Genomic DNA, 18,877 nt, shown 5'->3' on the forward strand with positions numbered 1-18,877 from the left:
TTACGAGATGAGAATGTCACTGGCTGGCTGGGTTTATTGATTTTACTGCACTAAAATCTTTGTCTCATCTCAGATACAAATTGCAGATCACCATACTTTTGTATCAATCAAGCTGCTCACACTTGACTATCTTTATTTATCCAAAAAAAAACCCATTGCTGTTCACCATGGACATATCTCCTGACACAATTCTGATCTTCTAAGATGGATTTTCAGATGTCTGTATGACAAAAATATTGTATCTTTCTGATATTTATACATGCAATTCCTTAGTATTTCTGGAATGGCTGAACAAATGAAATATTCAGAATATCTTCCATATGTCAATGCCAGAGAGAATGTCCAAGAGTTGGAGTTAAATATTTCTGACTAAACTAGTAGCAGCAAGTCACCAGGTCCAGCACAATTACATGAATTGGACCCTGATTTCAGGAAAGGATCTATCTTCTACCTTTCATGAATTAAAACTCATGCAAACCTTTGCTGTCCTTAGCTTAACTCTTACCAAGTCGCATTCAACTATGACCCTTGTATTCACTAGTCTACATGTCTTGTGGTATGGCAGAATCTGAGTTTAAAATTCTCATCCTCATTTTCACATTTCTTCATGGCTCATCCCTGCAACCTTCTGATAACCTCAGACTAGCTCTGTACACACCCTGATGAAACTTGCTTTTCTTTAAACTCCCTTCTCTGTCACATCACCAAAATTCCTTTGAGTAATGTTAATTTTGTTTGACTACATTCCTAATAAGTGTTTAAGGTTTTTTTTAAAACAGATTTTTAAAGTCCCTATATAAATACAACTTGTTGTAAAGTGAAAGACTAATATTTTAGGCATGGTTGGTTAAAAGCTGCAAATATGCTGATTGTGAACATGAATCCAGCAGATGGCAATATTATGTACTACTTTGTTTTCAAAGTGAAGCTGAGCTTCAAGAACCAAAAGTTTGATTTTTGCTAACTGCATACTATGGTACTCAGTGAACATAAATACAAGAGGCTGCCATTGAACAAAAAGAACAAAGTTTATTACCTATAAAAGAAAAAACTTCACTGTACAAGAATTATACAACTAACTTGACACAAAGGTTTTCATACCCTCACTTCCAGCAATTTTTTGATGCGAGTTTTCTTTTAAGCCACTCAGGACTTCTTCTGCAGCCATGACATTTTGGAAACAGCTAAGCAACTGCATCTTTTAATTCTGATGAAACCTGCACACACTGCTTGACCTTTTGGACAGTTCTGCCCTCTTCCATGGTATTGGACTCCTGCTGTGAGGCAACAGCAGGATTTTTCTTCTCCCGTTGTTTCTAATGTGTGCACTGTTTACTTCAAATTCCACTCCAACACTGTAAACCTGAATTAAAAACACGTTTCAACAAATTTCAGACACCTGCACCTGTCTCTAGAAAATCTGAAATAAAACCATATCTCCTCTTAACACAGAATATTGAAATGCAAGTCAAATTTAATGCTATACATGGTTCTTTTATTTTAGAATCCAAGTTTCAAAATAGCAATGCATCATGTGATTTATTTATCTTCAGCTAACATTTTCTGTTTTCTTAAAGGAACGTGTGAAATCTGTATTCCATGCAAAAGAATATGGAAAAATTGTGAATTTCAAAACTGAAGATGATGCACAGGTATTAAATTTTCTTGTTCAATATGGCTGTACCCTAATTTGATTATTAGCTAAAATTAAAGGTATGTTTATTAGGCATTTTCTCCACTTTGGATATGACTTTTTCCTGAGTTTATTTGTAACTGACTAGTTTCCTGTATTTTGCTCTGTATACCTTGATTGCAAGTGCCAATTAGTTCTTAATAATTCAAAGTTGGAAATAAAGAGATACAGACAGGTTAAATGAGTGGATAAAAATTCCACTGATGAATTATAGGGTACTTTGGAAGGAAGAGGAGTTAAATGTTATTTAAATGGACACAGCCTGCAGAAGATGGCTGCACATGGGGATTTTGTAGTTATGCATGTCCCAGTATAGCAAGATAAGGACAATATCCAGGTTTAAGCTGACAAGCACCAGATAATTACTATCTCTAACAAGACTGAAGCAACTCACCTTCTCTCCAAAGTCTGTCCACTATCCACAAAATACAAGTCAGGAGTGTGATGGAATATTCCTCACTTGCCTGATGACTGTAGCTCCAACAACACTCAGCTTGACATCATTTAAGACAGAGCAGCCAACTTGATGGGAACTTCATCCACTCCTTCAACATTCTTTCCCTCCACCACTAATAAACAGTGGCAGCGGTGTACACCAAATACAAGATGTACTGCAGCAACTCAGCAAGGCTCCTTACACACTTTTTGAACCCATGACCTCTACCATCTAGGACAAGGACAACAGATACATGAGAAGACCACATTCTGCAACTTCCCCTCCAACTACACACTATCATTGCTGTTGGTTCAACATCCAAACAGTACTATATAGGTGTATCTAACATCACAATATTTATACAAGGTGCTAAGACAGTGCCAAGACATAATGACCTCATTTTGCCATTAAGTATGAATGGAATTAAGTTGCATGAATGGTACTTACTATTTTTCAGCCCAAGACTCATTATTGTTTAAATCTCACTGTATATACACAAATTGGTTGCTCTATTGAGGCGTTATTATAATGGTTTCACATATGAAATATTTCAGATATATCACAAAATGTAAGAAGCTACATTTATTCTGACTAAATTTCCCCTCATTGTCTGTGACCTAATTAAGCTGTTTAGAATTACAAGAGTTTTATTTGAGGATACATTGACTTTAGTGGCAAGAGAATGAGTATTTTGTAGCCATGAATTTAATTAGTTTAGAAAATAGATAGATTTTTAAAATGCGGGAGGTTAGGATATGGAATGTTCAGCCTGAAAGGGGAGTGATAACAGATTCAATTTTTCCTTTAAAGAGGGCATTGATAATACTTGCCATTGGCTGGAACTAATTGGATAGCTTTTACAAAAGGCTTTAGGGTCACAATATGCAGAATGTTAAAAATCACAACACCACATTATAGTCCGGAAGCACTAGCTTCCAGAGCATTGCTCCTTCATCAGGTGGTTGTGGAGTATAAGATCTTAGGACATAGAATTTATAGCAAAAGTTTACAGTGTGATGTAACAGAAATTTTACATTGAAACAATCCAGATCTTTTTCAGTTGCTCATCTGTTGGAATGGGCATGTTGGTTTCAGTTCTTTCATATGTCAATCCCTGAACTTTCTTAAAGTTCACTTGAGAATGTAACTTTAACAGTTGTGCCACATTGACCCAGATAATGCACTGAAGGAGTGAGGCTGTCTGTGCTCCAGACTGATCTAAAGGGATGCACAGAATCTTACATGGATTTATGCAGTTTTTGAGCAAAATACAATGTAATTCTCAAGTACAAATTCACCCCACAAACTTGTGTAGGGGGTGGGGGGGGGGGGGGGGGGGGGGGGAGGAGGAGGAGATATGTGTGGAGTCTAAAGGGGTATAAGTCTGTGCAAGGGTGCACATGGGAACTTACAAGAGAGCTTGTCCAGGAGACAGGGTTTGTGCATGTAGTGCAGTGGGGTCACCTGAAGTGTGATATGAACCCAAGGTTCTGGTTGAGGCCATTCCCATGTGTACTGAACTTGGCTGTCAGCCACTTTGTTTGTCACCTGAACCAAAGTCGGTCTTGAAAGATGGTCACCTGAAGGTCTGAGGTAGAATGTTCCAGACTGCTGAAGTGTTCTCCAAGTAGGAGGGAACTCTCCTGTTTGTTAATTGTTGAGTGTCCATTCATCCGTTGCTGTAGCCTCTGCTCGGTCTCAATATATACAATGCCTCAGGGCATCTTTGCCTGCAGCGTATTAGATAGACAATGATGGCTAAGTCAGATGAGTACCTGTCACATACTTGGTGGGAGATGAATATGCAGAAGGAATTTCTTCATCCAGGAGTCTGATTTACATTTTCATTCTGCCTAGGCAGATGATGTTATGCATCTGGGTTACCCTAACAAATAGGTGAAATTGGGTACTTGTGGATAATAGGGTGTTCATGGTATATTGAGGCTGTAACACAATGGTAATACTGTTTAAATGCTCATGTAATTAAGTGAACACATTCCTACATTTTAATAATTTATCAAGTTTAAATTACTAATCATTAAAGAACTTTTAGAGGTACTGCATAAAGGGATGACCCAGGCCATTTCACAGAGCTGGATCAAATATCTCCTAAAAGAGGTAGATATTTATGGAATGTGTAAGAATTGGAAAAGTGCTGTTAAGACTGCGATCTTATTGAAAGGCAAGGCAGGCTAGAAAGAACCTTTTGCCCAAAACGTCAATTTTACTGCTCCTCAGATGCTGCCTGAACTGCTGTGCTCTTCCAGCACCACTAATCCATTCTAGTTTCCAGCATCTGCGGTCATTGTTTTTACCTAGAAAGAAGCTTCAGCCTGTTCCACCATTAGCAGATCTGTGGCCCAAAGTATTAATTTTCTAATAATCCTGCGCCCATTGAAAATATTTGGAACTCTTCCAAAAATGGCAATCATTTGTATATAAAAGTATTTCCCAAAATCTCTCCTGAATGATCTAGCCCTAATTCTCAGCCTGGAGGGCACAGTTTCAGGCTCCCAAACAGTGCAAAGAGCTTAGCTTTGTCTTTTCCTATCTTTAAGACTTGGATCAGATCACCTCTTAACCTGCTCAAGAAAATAGGTCTAATCTCTCCTCAACCATAAACCCTGACATCTAGGTATCATTCTTGTAAACTTACATTGTAATCCCTACAAGGCCAACATATTTTTAAGGTGTGGTGCCAGTATCTGCTGACAGTACTCAAAATGCCTGTGGTTAGGGCTTGGCTGCAGTCGACATGACAATCAATTCAGAACATGCATTAAACTATAATTGTGGAGCATGGTGGAATTGAGGAGATCAGAGATAGAGTTGATGCTTAAATAGCAAAATGCATCATTTTAAAAAAACTTAAATAATACTAAGTGTAAATATCTCAACACTTTTGTTCCCAGTGGATTCTGGCAAAATTGCAAGAAGTGCGAGAAAGAGGAGTACGTGATCATCCAAAGACATGAATGATACAGGAAGTATTATGAATTTTGTAAAACAATCATGAAAAATAGCTAGATTTTCAACTATTACTAAATGAGTTAAATTCACACGAACAGTGTTGTACACAAATATTTGATTATTAAACTTGGACATCCAATACTTTAGCTAATTCTAAGAAATTGGACATAGTTCTGCATCCATACAGCTATTGTATTTAATGGCTGAATTATCAGTCCTGAATTTTCAGATGTTAGACTGTCACATAGAGTAGAAAGCTCACTTACATAGGCCTTAGTGTTTAATCTATTCACATGACTCAAAGGTTGGTCCAAAGGAAAGCACTACACTACCAAGTGCCACACAATACCTTCAACAACACAGATGTGCCAATGACTTTCTTCACTGCAGTGCTTTGAAAGTTACTTTTGTGTCACTGGTCAGTTTGAAATATCCAGATATTTGACACATTAAAAACTCAATGATCCATTAGTGTATTTTAGTACAAGATGACACCACCTGGAGTTTAATTATTTCCGGTCAACACTAAACAAATAGTAGAGTGTTAGCTTGGCTATTAATCAAATACCCAAGATCCTCCAGTTATATTCCATTACATTCAGAAGATTCACATTCTTGTAAATATTTAATCATGCTCATCATCACATCAAGTTGTTACTTATGTACTCAGACCATTAAGAGGATAGATGCTGGAGTATTAATATTCAATCTACTTTCATGCAAACATAATGCACTGAAATTTAAACAACTATGGAGTCTCCACAGATCCAGACAAATATCTGTTTCTTTGCTTAATACAAGGTCAACTTTTATGGTTTTTAATCATGACAAATTTGAACACAGGGCTTAATTTTCAAATTTTTAGTATGACAAAACTGCTAGATATTTCAGACTTCATGCTCCAAATCATATGCATTTTCTACTTTGTTCGATACTAGTATATTCCTAAAGTACATGTGTTGCTGAATCTATTTACATATACCACTCAATACAATTAATGTATGAATGTAATCACCCCATAGAATAACTACAGATAACTTCTGATCAGTGATGAATCTTTTGTTTGTAATTGATCATGCTCATGGCTAACTGTTTTTAAGTTCCTGTCTTTGATATTATAATGTTAATATGCAATTTTCTACAAAACTTCCAATTATGTAGATGCACTGTATAATCCAAAATGTTTACCATGTTTGCAGAGAACTAATAGTATGCATTTTAATGTTATGTGTAATTGTTAAATGTTATGCAGCAACTATGCCATGTTACCTCCAAAAGAAATGCTGACCTTGAAAATGGTAGCATTTGGGAAGGGATGGGGGAGTCATGGGAGTAAATTTTACAGTCTGTACCAATTTTAAAAACCTATGTGTTTCCAAATTCATGGTGTTATTTTGAGTGTGATATTTTTCTTTAAAAAATTCTTAAGCACTAACAAGTAAAAGCATACTACCATTTGAAATTACAGTATGCCCCTTCATAAACCTCACCTGGATACAGCTGTTTAAAAAACAAAATGAAGATTGCCTTCTATCATGCTTCCATAAGATTAGTGATATTGTTCCAAGGAAAAGATCTTATTCAAATTTTGTTTGAAAACACAGAAATATACTCGGGTAGAAGAAATTATTATTTTTTGAATGTGAATTGAGTTATCTAAAAGGCTCAAAAAATCCACTGTACATATTAAATGCAAGGTAGTAGCTATAAATGGATATAATAACTGAATGTAATGTCTTGAAAGTTGACAGTTCTGCTCATGGTTTAAATGGGGTTTTGGATTGTCGCTAACGATGAAACAATAGTAACATAAAAAGCTACTTTTTAAATACAGCCTAATTTATATGTTCTAAGTTCTATGACGAAGGCTGGAGTTTACAGTTCTTGACACGATCCTTGACTGTAAAATTTGGGCCTGGGAGGACACTGAAAGTGGTCCACAAAGATTTGACTGGCTCTGGTATTCTGATTGCTCTTCACATTTAATGCCACTTCTAGAGATTGACAGGTCCAGCTACAGCAAACCCGACCTAACATTTTCAAAAAGGAAATGATATGGTTAAAAGTATGGAATAAAGACAAAATAACATCTACATTTTTGTAAAAAAGTCAAGAATCTGACTCCCTGAACATTTAAAAGTGAATTTTCAGCACATGTAAAAAGGGCAGTACATACTCAGTTATTTAAAACTGGGTTTTTCTTTGAGTAATAATAACCAAAAGTGTGTAAAAGGTTGAAGTTCTGTGATAATTTGCTGATTAAAAAGTGGAATAATGCATAATTCTCACAAAAGCAACTTCAGGATTTCTATGTTTAACTACATGTTGAAAATAGCAGAAGTTGCTCTGTGTTTTACAGTGACACTGTTAAACACCGCAGTTTCACTATTATTGTAACTACACATTCCAAACCAATTATTGAGACCTTGGGTCCATTGCCGAGAAAATTGACATTTCCTGATATGGTTGAAAGGAATGTTCAGCAATGGGAGAGAGTATAATATCCACTTCGATGATAGAAAAATAATTTAATTGTATCTTCTGCTTGGAATGCTATTTTAACTTTCTGAATTCTCTGTTCCTCATAGTCGTTAAAAAAAATCTCATTTTTGCTGACCAGTCTAATGTCTTGCATATCACAGTTGATAATATGCAAGTTCATAGTCATTCACATTTTCTTCAGCATAGCTATTCTGTAGTGTCTTAAACCAACCTCATCTTTTGGACCATTTGTGGGAACCTGCCTTCCAAAGTTTGATTCATTCAGCCGTGAGCAAAAGTAAATTATTTAAGATACCCATATACTTATGGGATACTTACAAATGGGTTTATTTTAATAGTTAATTGAAACAGCTAAAATATGCATTAGGTCAAGGGTAAAGTCAAAATTGGAAACAAAATTCATATTCCTCTGAAATGAAACAATACAGAAGTCTTTTGTTAGATAATTAGATCTGATGGAGCTTTTCAATATCTGAACTCCCTTCAATTGTTCATTGTTGTATTTTTTGACATGGATTTATTTTATTGAATGTTGCTAGTTAAAATAGCTAATTATAGCTAGTTAAAATAGCTAATTGAAAAGATCTATTACAAGTGAAAAAAAATCTTTAAAAACTGAACTCTAGTTTGTTACATACCTAGAATAGCTTTGTATCAATTTGACCAAGGTTTGCTTCTTTGGAATTCTGTAACCAGGGAGAGGAACAGATACCTCAGTATTATACATGAGCTGAAGCAAAAGTGCCAATGTTATCTCTACTCAGCCTTGTATTTGAGTAATTGGGTAAACCTAAAATATTTGCACCATGAAATGCCTGTTATTGGAAATTGTAACAAGGCATAACCTTAACGGTACTTTACTTTTATAGAAACTAACCTTACAAACTGATCATCACTGTACTAAAATTGATCATGGACATGTAATTTCTAACAATGTGAAATTGTGAAGTAATATTTTGTTTTCAGTGCTGCTTTTGTTTGAGCTTTTCTTTAGCTTTGCACATAGTACCATTGCACCAATGGTAAGTTGATTTTTTAAAAATGTATGAATGCAAATTGTTGAATAAAAGTATACTGCCCTGTAGTCTATTATTCTTCGATATTCAAGAAAAACTGGAATGAATTTAAACTCCATACAGTTAAAGGGGAAAAAAATCATCCACACAAAATAGGAAGGGTACAGTGAGTCAATGCCACTTACCCAAACAGTCTGAGAAGGACATGGACTTGTTACTATAGTCTTCATGCAGGAGAAATTGCATCATTCAAAGTATTTTACATAATACATTATTCAATTATTTTTCCCCATGGTTGTGACTTTGTACCAAACTCAGTAGAATATTTGTTTTAGTTTAAGACTATGCAAAGGAAACCTGGAATTTTAATTTGTCCCTAGATACGAATAACCAGGACCCTGAGAGAATGTCCCAATAGATGCATTGAAGCTTTTCTGGTTGGATAAGGATTTGATGCCATGAGGAACCTGCATGGTCAACAGGAATTAAGTCAAGATTGAAACAACGGTACCATGGCATTTTTACATTGAACTTCATAAGCATAGACCTTTATATTAAAAAAAACATTCAGCCAAAACAGAGATAGTCTCAACAGCAGTAAAACCCATATGTGGACTCACCATCCCAATTTACGAATTTCCATCACATTTTAATAGATATCATTCATTCAGCACTCATTTGGGTACTCTCAGAAGCCTATTCTGATGCTATTGATTATAAAAGATTAAGTCACCAGTCACCTTACAGAAAGGTCCCAAGGCTGGCGTGCTCTTTTTTTAAAAAAACTCCTGTAATCTGTGTTATAACAACTTGGCCAGACAAAAGTACAGGACGAGTTTAGTAACCAAATAGCAGATCCTTTCAGTCAACCACAAAATTACATATTGGACTTTAGCCTTTATTATTTCCAAGTACTGGAGACTTGCCAGTTCTTTCTCACTGGTGTAATATGAATTCCAGTTCACTTTGGTTCCAAAACTCAAAGCTTTACATTGGACAAGATTTAATGTAATGCTGTAGAAATATACTTGTGCACTTATGTTTGAAAGTAACTATTCTGCCTAAGTTACTTATGCTGAGTGTGCACATTTATTCACGTTTTAATTGAACAATGACTGCACTATTTAACAAAAAAAGGAAATCCTTTTCTTCAAATGGTATTCACAAAATACAAACTGTAAATTAACAATGAGTTCATTTCATTGTAATCCAAATAATTAATAGGACAGTTGATAGCTTAGTGTAGACTTTATAGGTTGGGGTAAATTGGATAACTGAAACTGAAGAATGAAGTTTGTGTTTAATTTCAGTTTAAAACAGCAGCGTTACCAGTTATGAAACATCTTTAACTTCAAAGTACAGATCAGTTGATTAATGACCAAAATACAATACAGTAGAAAAGTCCTAACAATCTTTGATCTGTCAGATTTTAAAAGTTGCAATTTATAGGCTTTTAAATTCGAAGGGTGAAATATACATATTAAGCTAATTTTAAACAATAAAACAAAAAAAGTGTGATATAGCTGAAACAAGGATATTAAAAATGCATTTAAGATTTCATCCTTCTGCAATCTATTTTAGCACCTTCTGAAAATATGGTATTTGGCAAGTTCATTATTATTCACAGCAGCATTCTGCCTGGCACCTATTGGTCAACTTTTAAAATTGTAGTATGTACAGATAGGCTTCAATTTTAGCTCCTGAAATAAAATTGTTTATCCAAATTAAATAATTGATTCCCAGATTGAAAATTTGCAAATTTAGTTTCTCAAGATTAGAAATTCCTGCTTCAGTCAAGTGGCTTTTGGCTGTCACAGTGTAACTTAATATGTTGAATTGATACCAAATTACCTGCTCAAGTACACACTGCAAATTAATTTAAATCAAATCCTAGTGAAGGTATTGTTAATTCCTTTCACAAATTTGAAAAGATGCATAATTTATGAACACCAAAGGAGGACATACTATATAATCATTCTTCACACAAGTTAATCTCAACAATAATGTGCAGAAACACATTCGTCCATACATCCATTTTCCCAAATCTCACTTGTCTATGTAACCCGTCTCTACTAATATTTAGAATGGTGTCCTCTATATGGAGTTTTAATTTGATTTCTTTAAAATGTCTATAAAATTGAAGAATTCAAGAAAAAATAAGAAAACACAACCTGTACTGCTTTAAACTAGTGACTCAGACTATGTTGCCCCCTGCAAGGATTAGGAGAAAGTGAGCACTGCACGTGCTGGAGATCAGAGGCAAGAGTGTGGTGCTGGAAAAGCACAACAGGTCAGGCAGTATCTGAGAAGCAGGAGAATCGAAGTTTCGGGCATAAGCCCTTGATTAAAATTCCTGATGCTGCCTGACCTGCTATGTTTTTCCAGCACCACATACTCTAACCCCACAAGGATTATGCAGCTGGCATCCAATTCTTAGGAATGTAACATTACAGAAAGCACTAATGACAAAAGTGGCTAACATTGCAGACTGACTTCACTCAGATGCATCACTCCTGTCACATTCAGAAGGGATATCACAGCAAAAGCAAGCCTTTATATAAATGATGTTCAAATTCAAGGCACAGTATTTTAACATTCAAAGACAATGACGTATTGCATAATGTGTAAAAACTCAAAGGTAAGACTTTAAAAATTCTTATAATCTTTAACTGTTCATAAAATATATCAGTGAGAAAAAGTTTAAAATCAAAATGCAATTATATAGCAGAATTGTGCATTACAAATTATATCTCAACTTCAAAACAAGTGATTACTTACCTAACTCTCCAAAATGTGGAAACACCTGTACAATCTTTTACAATTATTGATACTACATTATTTCAACAAATAATATCCCTTTTTGACCAAGATAAATAATTTTCAAAGCTAGAAAAGATGCAATATATATAGAATACATATTTACAGTTGTCCATAAGCATTTAAACATGATGTACCTAGGTGTAATTTCGATGGTAATAATAATAGAATAAATAAAATCCTGTGGAGTGGATCCACCTATCCTTTGAAAGTCTATGAAAGCACAAACATCAAAGCAGACTGGAATTTATCTACAATATCATTGCTCACAAATGGAATGAGCAACTTATGTTTTAATAGCTTGAATAAAAATATTTTACACTAGCCCAACAAGAATCATTCTGGAATCTGTTGTGCTAATACTTAAAATTCCTTTCCTGTTTTGCAACTCATTCAATATTCATAATATGTTTATTCTACATTGCTGCCATTAAAAGCAATAATTAATGTCAGTATTTTAACTATTGAAAACATCTGTGGTTAATCTATGCTATGATTCTAAATAATCAAATCAGAATAAATCTCAAAAGGAAATCAAAGTATTTGTTTTGTACACCATTTACTCTCAATTAAAATTCCTCTGCATGCTAAATGCAACCCATACAGTAGTCATCATGGGAATCATAAAGTTCTTTTGTACCCTTTATTTTCAATAATGTTTGCATTCAGTAAACCTCTGGATTCCAGGAATGCCACATATACTTTTGACACAGAGAGATATGTAAAACTAGATTTGGGAGAAGTTACTATTACAAAAGTTGTAAAAAAACCACCTTTGGAAAACATATTTAGGTCCATTTCAACATGACCCATATCCCAGCAATTTTTATTATAAAAACACCTCAGTTAAAGCTTTAAACATCTGTGCAAATCCTTTTTCAGAAATGTGTAGAAAACCGCAGCTTCTTTTTTGTAAATAGAAAAACTGTGAATGAAAAATTCTGAATAGAACACAGAAGTGATGTATCTGCAGTGTCAATACCAAGCTCGCTTTAGAACTGGACACAAATTCCTAAGTGTAGCTTACAGATAAAGTACAACAGAGTTGTCAAGTAAAAACAGAGAGCTTGACAAAAGGTATCGAGTGATGTGAAGCTGGTTCTTGCTGCTGGTCTGTCCTTTACACCAGGTTAAATTCCTTCAGGTTTAGCTGTAGGATAGTGTCCTTGACAGCAGCAAAGACAAACCGTATATTCTCGGTGTCTGTGGCACATGTGAAGTGAGAGTAGATGACCTTTTCTTTATCTGGATTCTGATTTTGATAAGTTTTCAAGATGAAATCACAAGCAGCTGTGGGATCTTGTTGAGGACCTTAGAAGCATCAGATTTACATCAGTCACAATATGATATATTATTAAATCAAACAATAAGCACAAATTACAGTTAGTTCCTCAAACACAGATCTGGGCAACCTGTCTCAATGCAGTTTAAAAATCAAAAGAAATAACATTCAACAACACAAGACAAATCATGCCAAACCAGTCTAGAGCAATAATTAGCAAACCTAAGAATGCTGAATTGTCTTCAATTAAACATTGTAGAAAACCAAGTCAGAACAGGCTATAATCAAACGATATACCAAATATCAGATCACACAGCAACTACACTTGTTCCAGTCTAATTAATCAAGGCACAATGTGGCTGGAGAAGTAATGAGAAGCAAAGAAATGGCAGAGAAACTTAATTGGCATTTTTCATCAGTCTTCACAGTGGAAGACACCAGTAGCATACCAGAACTTCACATAGGTCAGGGCAGGGGTGGATACAGTGGCATCACTGAAGAGATGCCGAGGAAGCTGAAAATTCTGATGGTGGATAAATCACCTGGACCAAATGGACTACACAAAGGGTGTTGAAGATGATAGCTGAGGAGATTGTGGAGGCATTGGTGGTGATCTTTCAGGAATCACTGGAGTCAGGGAGGGTCCCAGAGGCCTGGAAAATGGCTAATATTTAAGGAGAGACAGAGGCAAAAGATGGCATATTACAGGCTGTTTGCTTAAATTCTGGTCCAACGGTAGGTCACTATCCTTAGACCAAGATACCCAGTTCAAGTTCTCCTTGTTCCAGCCAGGAGTATGTAACAGCATCTCTGAACTGATTGATTCGAAACATAGGTTAATTTTTTTAAAAATCCTGATCTCAGTCTTTAGGAAGCTTTTAGCATCCATTATCAAGGATGAGATTGCAGAGTACTTGGAAATGCGTGGTATAACAGGGCTTAGTAACCAAGGCCTCACCAAGGGAAGGTCACCTCTGACACATCTGTTAGAATTCTTTGGGGAGATAACAAGTTACACAAACAAGAGCCAATGAATGTAATCAATTTGGATTTCCATAAGGTCTTTAACAAGGTACCACTACAGAAGGCTGCTAAATAGGACCATATAAGGGGTAAGGTACAGGCAAGAAGAGAGCATTGGCTGACTGGCAGAAGGCAGAGAGAATAAAAGGAGTCTTTTGCAAGATGACAGCCAGTGATCAGTGGAGCTCCGCAGGGGGCAGTGTTAGGACCACAACAATCATCTTATACATTAATGACTTGGATGAAGGAACTGAAGGCATTGTTGCTAAGTTTGTAGATGACACAGATATGTGGAGGGACAGGTAGTGTTGATGAGATAGAGGCTGTAGAAGGATTTGGATAGGTTAGGAGAGTGGGGGTGGGACACCAAAGAAGTGGCAGATGGAATACAATGTGGGAACGGTGAGGTTATGCAAGTTGGGAAGAAGAATAGAGGCATAGACTTTTCTGTATGAGGAAAGATTTCAGAAATCTGAAACACAAAAAGGAACTTGGGGGTCTTAGTTCAGGTTTCGCTGAGTTAACATGCAGGTTCAGGTAACAGTTAGGATGGTAAATGCATTAGGAGGGCTAGAATATATGAGATCAGGAATGCCCTGCTGAGACTGTATAAAGCTCTGGTCAAATCACATTTGGAAAATTGTGAACAATTTTAGGACCTATATCGAGGGAGGATGTGCTGGCCTTGGAGGTTTACAAGAATGATCTTGGGCAGGAGGGGCTTGTCACGTGAGGAACGCTTGAGAACTCTGGATCTGCACTCTGAGTAGAGTCCTCACTGACATTTTCAGAATACTAAGAGGCCTGGGATAGAGTGGACATTGCACAGATGTTTCCACTAATGAGAGACTAGGACCCAAGGGCATAGCCTCAGAGTGAAGGCATAATTTTTTAAAATGGAATTTCTTCAGCCTGAGGGTGGTGAATCTGTGGAACTCGCAGCTTTGAAAGCCTTCTGTGGTGAAGTCATTGATTATTTTTAAGACAGATAGCGTCTTGATCAGTAAGGGGGAATCAAAGGTTACAGAGAGAAGACAGGAGAATGGGATTGAGAAACATATCAGTCACGATCAAATGGCAGAACAGACTGGCTTAATTAGGCTGAATAGCCTAATTCTACTCCTAAATTTTATGTCCACAAGTTTGCATGAGGTGGGGGGTTGATTTGGAAACAGTAAACCGAGAATAATTAAATTGGGAGAGTACAGCAAGGCAACACTGGTTCAAAACAAAAGACAAACTTCCAAAAAATTTAAGATTGTTCCATATGACTAACAGGTTGACTTCACTTTCAAATTGTTAGGGGCAATGATAAATTCATGGTGTTGTCAATATGAAGATGAGCATGTCCGCCTGAAGTATTTGGTAGGATTTCTGAGAGTACAAAGATGCTTGCTAAGGTCAATCAGCAGCCAGAAGGTTTTGTTCCAAAAGCAGACAGAATAACACTGATGATTTTTTTGGATGAGTTGTTGACTGGAGATTTCCTGCCCTGGTGTTTCCTCCCAGTTGTGACTAACATTTGCTTTTAAAAGTGGTGGCATTATTTATGTCTGGATGTGTCAGGTGAAGCAATCCTAGGGTTCAAGGTCTATTTCAAAACTCCTACAGTGCATAATGTGTCCTTACAATAATTTCATTGTCCACCATAAAATCAAGTCCCAGACTTAAGCTCTCCATTGAGAGTGAGTGTCAAACATTCGAGCTACATGACCAGCTGAACTCAGTTACGATTGTCTCAATTTGTTCTGCCAGTTCAGGTGAGTACCTCAGTGTATGGTATTTCATTTTGCCATTTGAGGCAGCTCAAGTGCAAGTGATTAATCAACTATCAACGGCTGTGATCCATTCAATAATCATGGCAATTCTCTTGTAGCTGTATGTCTGAGAATACCATATCAGTTATCCTTCTATCTATTCAGAAATCACACTGACTCTGGCAACAGGTCCGGGTCAAGGTGTGCATGAAGTGGTTGAGAATAATCCTGAAGATTTCTCTGATGAAAAGGGGCAAGATTCCTGCATATTTGACCCAAAATTGAGAGTTCCATTTTTCAGAGAGAGAGAGAGAGAGAGAGATAGAGACAGACAATGTATTTCTATATTCTGCATTCTTGTGGGATGTTTGCCTACTTCCACAAGAGATTAAAAGAGTCCACTGAACTGCTTAACCAGGAACTGACTGCCAGCCTTATGCACATCAGCTAAGATAACATCAGATTCTGACACTTTGCTGCTGAACAGAAACTTGAATATAACCAGTATTTCTACTAATACAGGAAGGTCATCAAGACAGTATTATTGACAAACTTTGGTGGTGTGTTTGCTTCTTCATTGATGGATGAGAACTGTTTGAGAAAGTGGTTAAAGTAGTTTGCTCATCTTTTTTCGAATTTGAACTTTATGAGCAGTATTGACCTGCTGTACTGAGGGGAAACCTGCAGACAGGGGCCCAGTGAGAGATTTCAGAGCATCACAGAATCTCTTTTAGCTTTTGTGGTTCTCATATGACTGAAATTAGTCTGCTTTCTGATCCTGCCAAGTATTTTGCATCACTCTAAACAGTAATATGGATGTTTTGTTAAGCATTGTGCCTGGATCGTGATGACTAGTCATTGAGCAAGCTCTGAAAAGGAAATGATTTCCTCCTAAGATTTTTGAATCAACTCATTGTTTCTTTGGATCAAGCATTTACATATGAGAGGTAGGGCCACGAGCCTTTACTGGAATTGGGTACATAATATCTCTGAAGATATGCAGGATAATTCCAACTCATCACTTCAGGATTGTGACATCTAGATGATAGAAGAAAATGACTAAGTGCATAAACTGGATAATAGCAAAGGAGAGTTACATGTCAACAATCACATTCTCTCCTACAATCCTAAGTTGCATAAGTCCAAGATAAGTCCAGAAGGCTGGAGAAAGAACCAAGTGATTGAATGACCAAGATGTGTTCTTTGCTGAAAATGTGTTACTGGTTAAAGCACAGCAGGTTAGGCAGCATCCAAGGAACAGGAAATTCAACGTTTTGGGCCAGAGCCCTTCATCAGGAAGGGCTCTGGCCCAAAACATCGAATTTCCTGTTCCTTGGATGCTGCCTAACCTGCTGTGCTTTAACCAGCAACACATTTTCAGCTCTGATCTCCAGCATCTGCAGACCTCACCTTTTACTCCAGGATGTGTTCTGTGTCTTGTTGAGCTTTAAAAGGTTCCACAACATGGTGCTGACTCACATTCAAGATCTCTGGACTTTAAACTGGTCTCATCTGACCAGTTGACTGGAATCAGTCTTCTCATGCTAGGGTATACCAATCTCAAAGTTGTTGAGAGTACAGAACCCCAGCACCACCCTCACCTGGTTTGATCAACCAATCAAAGCTGTTTATTGGGGTGTGTGGGCTTGTCAGGATCTTTCAATCCTTATTGGTCCTTCCCTTGACCCATCTCACCTGCAGCTCCAAGGAGCTGTGGGAAATCAGATGGGAAATAATGGAATGCTGCAATAAAAGGAACTGAAAGAAATTTCTGTTCGAATAAAGTCAGATGTGCTGGATGGCAGTATTCAACTGTAACTGTCTTTCAACTCACTTCCAACTAAACATTAAAAAACCTTCAGTCCCTACCGAAACATCGCACGTTGTCATTGGTCATCGGGTCACTTTGAAACAATCTCAGAATCCCAACCTCATACCCAGCCCGTCATAAGTTATCATAATTAATTCATGTCCATGGCAACTCAAGTCCTTTCTGCAGCTATGGATCACAGTCCAGTCTTTCTACCTCTAAATACATTAACCTACAGTTCATCTGAAACGTCCTGCACTAAAGTCCCATTTGTCTACCCGACCATGCTTGCTGATCTATTCAGCACATATTTTATATGTTCAATGGTCACACAGCGCAAAAAGAGGCCATTTGATAGTTCTCCTTGCCCTTCTCTATTGCAGATCACCCTGCTCAGCAAGATTAATACTGAAAAAGGTTGGCTATAATTGAATCAGGACCAGGTGGAATACAAGAAGCTCTTAATAATCATCCAGACCAATTAAGTAGAGAAATTAGTTGAGTTACTGCACCTAAAAATTAAGGCCTGAATCTCAAACGGAATGCAAGTAGACTATTCTGACATTGGCAAAATCTAAATATCCTACAGAAGTTAAACACCTTATTTCCTCCCTCAACACCGCCCCCTCGCCCACCTACCCATCATGATATTTCCATCCACACAACATTGATTAATAGTCTGGAAGTCTTTTGGAAGAAATACAACATTGGAGCAGAGAGAAAGATTGTCAAGTTGATTTAGATGGTAGCTTGCTCGGCCTTTACAAGACTCTCCTGCTCTTCAATCCCCACAAGTAAAGATGCTAATTTATTCAGCCTTTCTGGACTTCCCGTGAGAAAAATAATTATTGGTCACTCATCCTAGCTCTATTAACACCAGAAGTTGTCAGATTTCATTTCAAATCACTTGCCGTTTAACCTCTGACTCAACCACATCCCACCCTCACCCGAGAGCAATTACAGGACAACTACAGGGATATCTTATAAAAGAAAACAAAACTAAAATACTTGCAGGTGTATAAACTGAATTTCTCTCTCGGTCATAGTACAAGTATTGTGGGAATAAATGTAGACACTTATTGCAATCTTGACACTTCACTATTTTCCAACAGAAATAATTTAATTAAATAGAATCCTAGAAATATACAGCACAGATATAGATCCTTCGGTCCAACTCATCCATCCTGATCAGATATCCCAACCCAATCTAGTCCCACCTCCCAGCACGCAACCCATATCCCTCCATACCCTTCCTATTGGATGTTGCAATTGTACTACCACTTCCTCTAGCAGCTCATTCCATACACATGAAAACCTTGCCCCCTAAGTTTCTTTTATATCTTTCCCTTCTCACCCTAAACCTATGCCCTCTAGTTCTGGACTGTCCCACCCCAGGGAAAAGACTTTGTCCATTTACTCTATCCATGCCCCTCATGATTTTATAACCTCTATAAAGGTCACCCCTCATCCTCCGACACCCCAGCCTATTCAGCCTCTCCCTATAGTTCAAATCCTCCAACCCTGGCTACATCCTTGTAAAATCTTTGCTGAACCCTTTCAAGATTCACAAC

General features: G+C 36.9%; 2 protein-coding genes across 3 annotated transcripts in view; one reads left to right on the forward strand and one right to left on the reverse strand.

Moving 5' to 3' along the window:
• vps13a (vacuolar protein sorting 13 homolog A) overlaps positions 1-8,672 on the forward strand; it is a 410,927-nt gene extending 402,255 nt beyond the window's left edge. The window contains exons 71-72 of the mRNA XM_060837965.1: positions 1,578-1,652; positions 5,042-8,672. Coding sequence (XP_060693948.1) covers positions 1,578-1,652; positions 5,042-5,104 — 138 coding nt within the window. The 3' untranslated portion in view covers positions 5,105-8,672. The remainder of the gene's footprint in view (positions 1-1,577; positions 1,653-5,041) is intronic.
• A 1,317-nt stretch (positions 8,673-9,989) lies between these two features.
• Positions 9,990-18,877, reverse strand: part of LOC132823891 (guanine nucleotide-binding protein subunit alpha-14) — a 156,757-nt gene continuing 147,869 nt past the window's right edge. The window contains exon 7 of one of the 2 annotated variants that reach the window (XM_060838003.1): positions 9,990-12,745. In XM_060838003.1, the coding sequence (XP_060693986.1) occupies positions 12,555-12,745 (191 nt within the window). In that variant the 3' untranslated portion in view covers positions 9,990-12,554. The remainder of the gene's footprint in view (positions 12,746-18,877) is intronic. The other variant, XM_060837994.1, reaches the window with a different exon arrangement.

The sequence above is a fragment of the Hemiscyllium ocellatum genome, chromosome 2, assembly GCF_020745735.1.
Source record: "Hemiscyllium ocellatum isolate sHemOce1 chromosome 2, sHemOce1.pat.X.cur, whole genome shotgun sequence".
In the NCBI taxonomy this organism is placed as follows: Eukaryota; Metazoa; Chordata; class Chondrichthyes; order Orectolobiformes; family Hemiscylliidae; genus Hemiscyllium; species Hemiscyllium ocellatum.